The sequence below is a fragment of the Mesoplodon mirus genome (assembly GCF_964341445.2).
Source record: "Mesoplodon mirus genome assembly, chromosome: 2".
In the NCBI taxonomy this organism is placed as follows: domain Eukaryota; kingdom Metazoa; phylum Chordata; class Mammalia; order Artiodactyla; family Ziphiidae; genus Mesoplodon; species Mesoplodon mirus.
The window spans coordinates 120,899,651-120,911,829 of NC_138977.1; the positions used below are offsets into that span (position 1 = coordinate 120,899,651).

Genomic DNA, 12,179 nt, shown 5'->3' on the forward strand with positions numbered 1-12,179 from the left:
GAGAGGTAGTGACTTTATGACCCAATTAACATCAATGTGACTTATTGCACTATTTGTGGGAGGGAGAGGGGGCGCAAGAAGACAAGACAGACAGATCCTATGTACCACCATCAACAGGATGACCGCCACACACTCCTGTCCATGGAAGAGGAGCAGTTGGAACCTTTCTGTTCTATGTATCAGAGCCCTGAAGCCCGGGTGATTGTGCTATATTTTAACAGACGAGTGTGTCAAATGTCTGAGGGAAGGAGATACTGAAATAGCGGTGTTAGAGTAATCAATATTTTGGTGGTAGTGAATATGTTGAGTTTAAAAGATGTCAAACGTCAAAGACAATGACGAATGACTATCTACCTAATTGCAGATGCCGCCACCCTCAAATTACAGGGGTACGAAGGGAGACTGACCCTAGAAATGGACCGGTGAGGCCGGCTCCTAATCGCAGCAAGGTTCCCGGAAGCCGGACAGCCCTTGTATTTATAGGATCAAGCGGCGCAGCCCGCCGTGACCCACGGGCAGCAGCAGCGCAGAAGCAGCCGGGGAATTGTGACCCACCGCCTACCTGGAGCGTTTCCGCAGCGCCTGATTCAGAACCACCGGGGCGGACAGCTCCCCGGCGCTCGGCGCAGGGCGCCTACTGCGGAAGGGAACGTGAGCGCGGAGGGTCCGCGCACCGTCAGCGGGCTCGGGCGCGGAAGAGCACACTGCGTCCTCCTCAGGGGGTCTCACTTGGTTCCTCCCTTTTCCCCTAGGGGCAGCGAGGGGCCTGCGGTGGCCGTCCCGAGAGGCGCGTCCCGACAGGCGAGGGGACTCGCCGGAGCCGCCGCCCGCCTCCTGCCCGCCTCCTGCCCGCCTCCTGCCCGCCTCCCCGGCCCCTCGCCTCGCCCGCTCGCCTCGCCCCGCCCCAGTGGGGCGGACGGGGGGCGTGCCCGGCGCAGGGCCCGCCCAGCCCCTCCCGCCCGGCCCGGGTCTGGCTCCCCATTGGCCGGCAGGCTGGAGGCGCGAGGAGGCGGGGCCCGCTTCTGGCGTCTCGCGCCCGGGAAGGTTGGCCGGGGAGCGCGGGTAGCCGCCGCGGGGAGGGCGCGCGGAGACGCGGCGGGCGCCGAGGGGACGCAGCGGCGACTGGAGCGGCGGCGACTGGAGCGGCGGCGCCTGGTCCGGGCCGCAACCCCTGCCTCCCGCCGCGGCCCGCAGCCCGCGGCGCCCGAGCTCCGAGGCGCTTCCCCGGGCGCTGGGCCCGAGGCGGCCAAGACGGCGGGCCGGCCGGGCGCGGGGCGGCGGGCGCTGTGCTGCGGGCTGCGCTGGTGGGGGACGGCGGGCCGCGGCGCGGGCCCGGGGCCCGGCGCGTGCGGCTGGGAGGCGCTGTGGGGGGCCGGCGCGCGGGCGGCGGCTGGGGCCATGGCCGAGGGCGGCGGGGGCGCGCGGAGGAGGGCGCCGGCGCTGCTCGAGGCGGCCCGCGCGCGCTACGAGAGCCTGCACATCTCGGACGACGTGTTCGGCGAGTCGGGCCCGGACAGCAGTGGGAACCCCTTCTACAGCACGTCGGCCGCCTCGCACTCCTCCTCGGCCGGCTCCTCGGACGACGAAGCCGAGCGCCCCGGCCCCGCGCGGGGCCCCGGCGTCCCCGCCGCCGCCGCGCAGGAGTCGGAGGAGGACGAGGCTGGCGCGGGCTGGAGCGCGACGCTGCGGGACCGCCCGGCCCCGCGCTTCGAGGGCACCGGCGGTAAGGCGCGGCCCGGGGGCGGGGGCGCGAGAATTCCCGACGCTCCACGGGTCGGCTTGCGGGTGGCAGCTGTGCGTTTCAGGAAACACACGAGGCTGCGGCAGCGTGCCGGGGCTCCTCCGAGTTCCTCGTGGGTGGATAGGATGAGGCGAGGCCACGGCAGCACGGGGGAGTGTACCCTCACGTGCTAGGAGTGGCCCCGCGTCCCGCACCAGAAGCCACTCGCCCCTGGGGGGTGGGTCAGAGTTAGGCTCTCCTAGTTAAGGGGATCCTGAAAACCTGGCGTGTCTTGGGGCGGGTGAGTCCTTTTGCGTTGCTGGCCCCAGAGCAAGCCTTACCCGGGCGCCAGGGGTGGGGCAGGTAGCGGTTGGAGCGAGGCCCTGGGAGGGCTGAGAGAGGCCACCCATGGCGTCTTCACTGGGCTTTAGTTTTCTGCAGTTAATCTGAGAAACTTTCCGTGTCCGTGCCGTTGAGGATCTCTTGGGAAAAACAGGGAAGAGTGAAAGGACCAGTTGGGCAGCCTTAAGGCGTATGCTTTTGCACCGGAAGGCACTTTCACGTGTGTCCTGCTTACCGTTACGGTCATAGACCAGCCCCTGATACCTGGAGAAGGGCTGGCAGCTCTCGCTGCTTGAGGTCCTCTTTGCTGCCTCCTTTCTTGGGAGGTGGTTTTAAAACATCTCCACTTTCCCCGCGGAAGCTCGGCAGCCTCTGCTCTCTCCCGGAGGTGGAGGCCAGCCATTTGCACTTGTCCTCTGATGCTTTTGTTCCTTGCTCTGCGCCGCCTTCCGTGGCAGCCCCTGGTTTCTGCACACTGTTTTCATGGGTGGAATGGCAGGCAGCCGGTGATGCTGACGACCAGGGAGTGGCCGCAGTGGGTATGATGCTGGGTGAAATGCGGCTCTCCCTGTGGCTCTCCCCGATTACTGTTCGACCGGTCGGGAACATGGCCCATAAGGAGGACAGGACCAAGGGACCCCTGGCTGGTGCCTGGACTCGGGTCAGGACATCAGGCTGCAGCCTGCTGGCGGGGCCGGCTGGACTCTCAGCAGGGAGTGGTCTGCAAGCCTCCAGCAGTCAGGCTGTAGTGTGGATATGCTAAGCTACAGCTGGGCTTCCAGAGTCCAGGTTAGCTGTGCAGTGTTGGAGGTGGGTACATTTAAAAGCAGGTTCTTATCTGGGCTTTGATTAAGAGTGTGGGAGTTTTCAGTCACATCACTCTGTGTAATCCTTTTACCACCACCACCCCCATATTTTCCAAAACGTCATAAAGTCTTCCAGCCCCAGACAGCTGTTTTTAATGTCGGCTCTTAAGAATTTATACTTACCCAGAGCCCTGGTTTGGCAGGCTTTATGCTGTGAGTGTCTGTGATCCAGTTTTTGATCTTGGAACACTTGTGATGCGGGGAGGATGCGGCGTTTCCCCCGTCTCAGGGGAAAACAGGGAAATTGTGTTGGGTCCAGCCTGGTTATGAATAAGATTCATGAGTATGCTGGTTTGAGGAGGCTGAACACACTGAAATTTTAAAGCAATATTATGTTTCTTAGTAACCTATAAATGGGAGAAGTTCTGCAGCAGAGCAATTTAGCCACTGCAGCACAAACGGTCACGAAGAGCAACATCATGTGTCAGTTGGCGTTAGTTTCAAATTCTGCTTCCTTCACATGTCCACTGAGTTCACACTTGGACCTGAGAATCGCAGTCAAGCACTATAACCAAAGACCTTAGTGGTTATTTGATGGTATATTTATACCTAGTTTTGCTTTCCTATTTTGTGTAGGAGCACAGCCCTAATTAAGAACTTTCTTCTTCCTTGCAGCGCCTTCTCCCTGAGGGAATTTGGGGTAGCGGTGGAGGGATGAGATTGATGGTTTATTAAGTAAGAATTCAGGTCCCCTAAAACAATGGAATACAGTTTACGGGGGCTGAAAATAGGTGCAGAAATACGCTGCTGGTGAGAGAAAATCCTTGTGCCTTACTGGTGCGGAGAGAGTGAAGTGTGTTAAGAGGCTCGAGAGCTGCATCCTGGATGCCCTGAGCAAAGAAGGGTCAGCCTGCAAAGTTTACCGAGTCCAGTAGCTCAGACGCTCCAGCCCGAGTGTGCTCCCCACTTTTAAGGAACGCAGCCTGCACCTCCCTCCATCTTTGATTCCCAGTTTGTTGATGGATCTCTCTGGGCTGGTACGGTGGGAAGGAGACCAAGCCAGAGGGTGGCATTTTGATCTGTAATCAGCCCTCATCAAAGAAAACCCCTACTGGAAATTGCTGTTGCTGCTAGAATCAGATGAGGAAAGCAAAGGATTCTAGACTCATGGAACAGGCTTCCTGCCTGCCTCCTCCTGTGAAAAACCACGTAGGCGTCTGTATGGAAATAGGCGTGTATGCATGTGACTGTCTTAAGTGAAAATGCGTTATCGCTTGTGCTGAGACTGGTTTCTTCTATCAGAAAGGTTATGACCGCTGTCTGGGAGCCCTCTTGATGACCTGGAACCCTTTTCAGAGAGTCCCTGTGTAGGAGAGAGACACTGGGCACCACTGTGCCTTTGATCTGCTTTCAGAGCCGCCTTTGATCTGCATTCAGAGCTGCTTTTGGCCCAGCGTGGGAGGGAGAGTACACAGTAGGGAGACATTTGATGCCCCCGGAGGAGGGGAGGGAGGAGGAAGCATTTCTGTGGTTAAGGTTGTCTTCTCAGCCTTTTCATTCTGTTTTTTTCAGTGTATTTAGCCCCCTAAGTGCACTTAGGGAGGCTCTCCAGAAGTGCACTTACGGGTGGGGAGGTCCTCTCTCTCACACCCCCTTCCCTTCTCTCTCCTCTCGCTGGGTCCCCTTGGGATGGTTTAAATACAAAGACCCTGTGTGGGTCATTTTAACCCCTGGTGGATGGAGGGGTCTGCCTGGGAGCAGAAAGTGGTTACTGGGAGCTCAGGGCCCAGGACTGTCTTCTAACTAGACTCGCAGGGTATCCCCCTAAAATAGCCCCCTCAAGCTGTCAGCCTCGTCTGCCCACCGTGCAAATAATCAGCACAGCATGCAAGCTCACTCTTTGGAAACAGCATGAAATTCAGCTGCTCTGGGAGCTCCTGCCCTTTCTGAGCAGTCTTGTGATTCGTTCTTTCTGAGGAGGCAAAGGAACAGGCAGATACACAGATGCTCGGGGGCTTCTTCTGTTTGGCTTTGTGGGTCCTTTGTCGGGGCAGGCTGGGATCTGAGCTCTTTGCTCTTTCCATGAGAGCTTGGACTTCACAGGAGTTGTCTTCCCGTGTCCCATGTCAGCCACCCTCTGTCATCATGCAGTGGGGAGGTGTGACCTTGAGAAGCTGAGGAGGAACGTATGGCATTGATAATTAACACTGTGAAATGTTTTATCTTTAGAGTTTGTTGTTGGTTTATTTGGTTTAGAGTCTTTTTGACTAACAAGGAAGAAGAGAAGCATCTTTCTCTTAAAACCAGAATTAAACCGAGACCTTCTACTGTAATGGGATTTGTCAGCTAAGATACTGGGCCCCTCTGGTCAGGTAAGCAGCTGCTCCCACCTTTAGCTCTGGCTCTGGGGGGAACTCAGATCATGGTTATGAGCTATGAGATAAATTGCATGCAGTGCTACCTGATACTCAAGCGCATGTGCGGCCACGCAGAATTCAGAGAAGGGAGCTTCCTGGGAGAGGTGTTTTGCTCTTTTCCTAGGAGTCTTTTCCTGTGGTGGGGAAACTTGAGCTCATGAGGAGGATAATAACCCACAGTTTGCATCTGTAACTTGCTTTTTCATGCATTATCGCACTGAATCGTCACAGGTACTCTGTGTGGGAGAAGTTCTCTTCTCCGCTTTACAGAGAAAGACAGATGGGGCTTTTCTGCCAGAGTCTGGGGGTAATGAGATTACCTTGGTTAAGTGATCACCACCGTCTAACTGCTCAGACTTGATAATTCAGGAAAGGTAGTGGGTTGGGTTTTTTTGTTCGTTTGTTTGTTTTTCACCTAGAATTTTTTCAAGTCAAAAATATTTATATTGGTTTTCATGTTTATATGTGGATTTGCTGTTCCCTTTTCTGGAAACATATATAGTCCTGTGAGGCTTAATGCAGGTATGGATTTGTGTATTTCAGTGGGATTTCAGTCCCACAGTAGGGACTGAAACAGAAGACCTAGGATTTTATCTAGCTTCTGATTTAATCCCTGCTCCCCTGAGCCATGGTAATGGGAGCTCAGAGCTCCAATGCGGGGAGCAGGGCTTTGAATACACCAGCCCCCTGGGAGTTTAGTGTGGTCTAGTACTCAGTTTTACAGTCTAACACTCACCTTTATTTTTTTTTTTATTTTTTTTTATTTTTTTCTGTACGCGGGCCTCTCACTGTTGTGGCCTCTCCCGCTGCGGAGCACAGGCTCCGGACGCACAGGCCCAGCGGCCATGGCTCACGGGCCCAGCCGCTCCGCGGCATATGGGACCCTCCCAGACCGGGGCACGAACCCGTATCCCCTGCATCGGCAGGCGGACTCTCAACCACTGCGCCACCAGGGAGGCCCTCACCTTTATTTTTAAGAGCTGTGAGTGTATATTTTTTTCTTATTAACAAGTAATATATGTTCATTTTAGGAAAAAAAACAAAAAGAAAAATGATAAAATTAAAAAAAAATCCCATAATCTCCCGTTACTCAGAGATAATCACAGTTAACTCATTGAGTGTACCCTTCATAAATCTTAGGTTACATATTATCGGGTGACCAGCTTTTTAGTTCTAATTAATATATTGTAAACATTTTCCATTAAAATTTTTTTTTCTTAGAAGATGTTGGGGGTAGGAGTTTATTAATTAATTTATTTATTTTTGCTGTGTTGGGTCTTCGTTTCTGTGCGAGGGCTTTCTCTAGTTGTGGCAAGCAGGGGCCACTCTTCATCACGGTGCGCGGGCCTCTGACTATCGCGGCCTCTCTTGTTGCGGAGCGCAGGCTCCAGACGCGCAGGCTCAGTAGTTGTGGCCCACGGGCCTAGTTGCTCTGCGGCATGTGGGATCCTCCCAGACCAGGGCTTCAACCTGTGTCCCCTGCATTAGCAGGCAGATTCTCAACTACTGCGCCACCAGGGAAGCCCTTCCATTTAAATTTTAAAGTGTCGTTTTAATGAATCAGTTCCCTTTGGGTGGGCATTGGGTTCATTGCCCCCCTCCCTGTTTACATATATTTATTTATATTTATTATGCTGTGATAAATATTCTTGAAGTTTAAATTTGTGTGCTCATCTTTAATATATTCCTTAGCATAAAATGATCAAAACAGATTTGACTAAGGATTTTGTACATTTTAACATTTTTGATCTCTCTTGTGAAATAGCATTCTGGAAATGCAGCTACTTACACCCTGGCCAGCAGTGTACCAGAAAGTCCATTAGAAAGTCTGGCTTCTAAGGCAGCAAATCAATGTGTGATTCCTACTGGTAGTGTGGCCCTGAGAGGGTGTTCCCTGTAATAAAGCTTACTGAGGTGTGACACACACAGCACACGAGTTACCGTGTGCAGCACAACCCTGCGGCTCCCCAGGTCAAGGTAGAGTCCCTCCAGCCCCTTCCCAGTCAGTACCTAGTACCTCCCTGCCCCCAGGGGTAACCATTGTTCTGACTTCCATCACCCTCAATTAATTTTGCCTGTCATTTTGGTCTGGTTCTTTAGTTCATCATGTTATCCGAGTCTTATTCTTACAGTCTTTTTTATTTCACCTTGTAGCATTCCATTGTATAAATACTACAGTTTGTTATCCATTATCCTATAAGTGGATTTTGGACTGTTTTCAGGCTTTTATGAATAAAGCTGCTACCAATATTCTTATGCATGTTTTTTTTAAAGCTGCGGTTTTCTTTTTTGAAGATGTTGGGGGTAGGAGTTTATTAATTAATTAATTTGTTTTTGGTGTGTTGGGTCTTCGTTTCTGTGCGAGGGCTTTCTCTAGTTGCGGCGAGCGGGGGCCACTCTTCATCGCGGTGCGCGGGCCTCTCACTATCGCGGCCTCTCTTGTTGCGGAGCACAGGCTCCAGACGCGCAGGCTCAGTAGTTGTGGCCCACGGGCCTAGTTGCTCTGCGGCATGTGGGATCCTACCAGACCAGGGCTTGAACCCACGTCCCCTGCATCGGCAGGCGGACTCTCAACCACTGTGCCACCAGGGAAGCCCCTCTTGTGCATGTTTTTGATAGACATATGCATAATTTCCCTGGGGCGTATATACCTAGGAGTAGGATCCCTGGGTCATGGAATAGGTGTGTCGTTTCAGCCTTGGCGCTGTAGACACCATGGGCTGGGGGATCTTTTGTCGCAGAGGCTGTCCTGTGCGTTGAAGTATGCTCAGCAGCAGTCCTGGTCTCTGCCCACTGAAGGCCAACAACACGCCTTCCTCTACTCGTGACAAACCAACTTCTCTCCAGGCACTGCCAAGTGTCCCTTGGGGAGCAAAGTCATGTGCAGTGGGGAACCACTGCTGTAGTAGTAGATACTGCCAAATGGTTTTCCAGTTTATACATGTACCAGTGGTGTATGAGATGTGCCATGTATTCATTCAGCAAGCATATTGAACCCTGCTGGGATAAAACGATAAGTAAGGCATGTCTCCTGGGGTCCAGTAGGAGAGACAAAGTGAAGAAGAAGAGCTAAGAGTCTGTGATCAAAGTAAACCTGTATTTAGATGGGATTCCAGAGGTACCTCACGTAATCCAACTGGGTTGCACCTAATCCTCTGGCAGAGGTGGCCCCGAAGCTGCATCTTGAGGAATAAAAATGAATCAGGTGAAAAGGAAGGAAAAAGGCATCTCAAACAAGGGAGCAACTTAGGCAAAGGCTGGGGTGGAAGGTGGAAAGAAGGTATGCCATCTTTGCCTATGGGCAGCCCCACTCTCCCTTGAGCTGAGCATCCTTACTTGAGGCCTTAGTGAAAATGGCTTGAAATTTGATGTTCGTCATTGTTACCACTGCAAGAAACTGTAGCTGGCATCTGAACTTGAAGTCCAGGCATGGGTACGGATTTACCCAGCAAATGCTGGATCCCCCAGTGAGGGGAATTTGGCAGGTTTGGCGAGAAATAAGTGCTTAGACAGGGTGGAATCCATGGAGAGGCACTGAGGGTTTTTCTTTAAGGAAAGAAGAGGGGATATGAATGACAACCAGAGTCAATGCGGTAAAACCTTTATGGCCAAAGGATGTATAGTATCAATATTAACTTAGGGTGAGGGGGAGAATGTCATGCTACAAGAACAATAGGATACCTAAAATATCCTGTAACATAAAGGGACGCTCTGCCTGGATTGGCACATGGTATAAAGTTCTTCCCCTTGTTTGTGAATTCCAGGAAGAATTAATACAGAAGTATGACTGTCTGGCCATACTTTCTTTGATTTATTAAATGCGTACTAAATATTAGGTGTGTATTTAATAAATCAGTTTATTAAAACAATTAGAACCACAAATTCTTTCTCTTCTTATATCATTGCCATTGCTTCCAACTTTAACCAAGGCAACATCACTCATTGATCAAGGCATTGGAGCCTTCATCTGCTAGGATTCCCAGATTCCACTTTTCTTGATGCCCCGCCCCCTGCTTCTATCTCTCTTCCCATTGGCTGTGGAAGAAGAGTGATCTTTACAAACTGGAGCTCATCCACTCACTTTTCTGCTTAAAACCTTTCAGTGGCTTCAACTTCAAGCCAAAGGGAATTCCCAAGTCCTTCGCAGGGCCTGCTAGCCTTCCTGTCCCATGTTCCTTTGGGTACCTGTCCTACAGCACTGTCTCGCCACATGATCTGTCTATCTCAGAGCCTTTGTGCCTGCCAGACCTTCACCTGGAATGTTCTTCCCAATACTCGAATAGCAGCCCTTTCTTGTTGGTCTGGTCTTGGTTCAAATGTCACTGCCTCCAAGAACCTAAAATCACCATCTTCCCTCTGGTCCCTTTTAGCACCCATATAAGCTAACTCCTTCCCAGGGCTGAGACCTTGGATGTCTTGGTCATGGTTAGAACGTGGTAATTCCTCAGGTTCTGTTGGATGAATGAATGAACAAAAGACTAGATGGATGCGGAAGTAGATTTTTTAAATGGGGGTGGGAATTGATGTCGGTGAATAAATGTTTACAAGGACCTGTGCGTTTTTAACATCTAAATTGTGGAAGCATGTATGGGGAATGAGTTCCTTCCCAGGAGGGCACTGAAGCAAGTCTGGGATGTGTTTAACAGGGATTTCCATCCTGGATGGAAGACTGAACTCGTTGGCCTCTGGGGAACACTCCAGCCCTGGGCTTCTACAACCTGCCCACTTCCTAGTAGCTGGAGACCTCCAAGACAGGACTGTTAGGAATTTGCAGGGAAGCCAGCTCCTTGTACAGCTTAACTGTTTAACAAACGCCTGTGTATCACTTACTGTGTGCGCCAGATAGCGTCCTGAGCACTTCCTAACCTATGTAATCCTCATAACAACCCTGTGAGGTCAGGACTATTATTTTTCCTATCTTTAACATGAGGAAACTGAGTCACAGAGAGGTTAAGTGACATATTGTGGACTGGTCCCTTTGATTAGGGTATAAGTAAGCATCATACTTAAGCATGAATGTGGACCATGGTATACGCTGGTCAGATCAACTAATTAAAAATAAGTCCCTTGCAGGGGGCTCTGAGTTGAAGACCATTGTCATTCTCCAAATCTGTCTCACCCATTGACTCTCATCCCAGGCTTTGGCTGCACTTAATTTCCCAAACTGCCCCCCGCCCGACCCCCGTGCAGCGAGAAGGGCCAATGCCTGGGTTCTGGGCAATGGAAGATGAGGCAAAGTGTGGACCCCATGCTCGGGCCTGGCCAGAAGGGAGGCTCCTCTGGGCCACACGTCAGAGATGCTGGGGCCACCAGATGAGAGGACCTTGTGTCTGAATCACCATTTGGAGCACAGCCACCCGTGGATCAGTCATATCTGTCATGGACTAAATTTATGAAGAAATGAACTTCCCTCTTGTTTGCTCCCTCATGCATGTGAAAGGGGCATGGCGTGGAGGGCGGGTTTTACAGCAGCCAGCAGAGTCCTATTTGCGTGGATGTTGAAGAAAAGAGACAGATGGGGGAAAGCGAATTCAAATCAGTAGGGCCCTTGCTGATCATCTGTACAAGGATTTACGAGGGGAGAAAACTGAGAAAAAAAGCCTAGAGAAAAAAAATGAATTATTTTCATTCTCTCAGTGAAGTTCCCATTGTAACTTTGGAACAGGTGAGATGATGCAGGTAAGCAATGTGCACGGGGTATTCTAGACGCAGTTATTAATTGCACATTGATGTTTTGAAGTGGTAGAGTGTTTGCAAGGGGCTTGGTGGTCGGTTTCTGGTGGGGAGCGAGCATGCCCAGGGTAAAGGGCCAGGGGTCTGCTAAGTGCTCGCCCTGCGGTCTTGGGCAGGGGACCCAGTGGAGCTCAGCACTGAGAATCAGTAAAGACATGCGGGAAAGCACAGAGCTGGTGCTTCATTCCAGGTAGCTGATTCTCATTCCTTTAAACTACTTTTTTCCTCTGTGGCCAAAATGGACATGATGGATATTGTGCTACTTAGAAGGTTTTCAAAACTTTTTAGCAACCAGGAACCTCAGGACAAAACCAGGGGCCTCTCTTTGAAGCTGGAGTGAGAGGCCCCAGAACCCACCCAGCTGGCCTCCCCACCCTCTCTGGCAGCCCTCAGCCGTGTGGCACCCTGTGAGGTGCTTCAGGATCCCTCTCCCATCTGTCGAGGGCCTTCAGCTGGTGGAACCCAGGCTGGATGGGGAGAGAGACTCCACGGGCAGATGATAGACATCGGTGAGAAGCAGTTAGTGTCCTTGCCTCTGCTGGGCCCCATCCTCTTTCACATGGTGGAGAGGAGACCAGTAGGTGAATGCAATATTGTTTCAGAGCCACCACAAAGCTTCCATGGCAAAGGCGATTAAAAATTTAATTACTTTAGAAGAACCAGAGAAGGAGGAGACCTGTTTTCTCAAGTTTGGAAAACAGAGTTACAAAGAGAATATAAGGGATTGGGATAAAGGATAATTTTCTGGGAAGAAAAAAATAGAAACCAGTGGAATCATTTAGAGAGTGGTTAATGAAGGGCTTGCTTATGTGAGCTCCTTCTACATTTGGGGAAGTGGAGAATCAGTAGTATCTGACATAAGCTTCCCTGGGACCCCCGCTGTGTCCGTGGGGTGTGCTGAGTAACGATGCCGAGGCTCCGTGAGTGAGTAGACCTTCACTTCAGAATTCACATTGGAAAAAATCCACCCCTTCGTCCTCATCTGCTTGTAATGATGCGTGCTTTCCTTGGGCCCCAGCGTTTGAGGTAAATAAAAATGTTCCATTTGGTTTGCTCTGAACACCATTGTATTTCAGCAAAATTCCCAATCAGGCTTCCTTGGCTAGCTGAGAAACTTGGACCACAGTTATTTCACCTGAGGGGACATGCATTCAGAATTCC

At 51.6% G+C, this 12,179-nt stretch overlaps 1 protein-coding gene across 1 annotated transcript in view; it reads left to right on the forward strand.

Moving 5' to 3' along the window:
• Positions 1-1,398: 1,398 nt before the first annotated feature.
• Positions 1,399-12,179, forward strand: part of PGBD5 (piggyBac transposable element derived 5) — a gene marked incomplete at both ends in the record, with an annotated part of 87,571 nt that continues 76,790 nt past the window's right edge. Inside the window, one exon of the mRNA XM_082604721.1 lies at positions 1,399-1,723. Within this exon, the coding sequence (XP_082460847.1) occupies positions 1,399-1,723 (325 nt within the window). The remainder of the gene's footprint in view (positions 1,724-12,179) is intronic.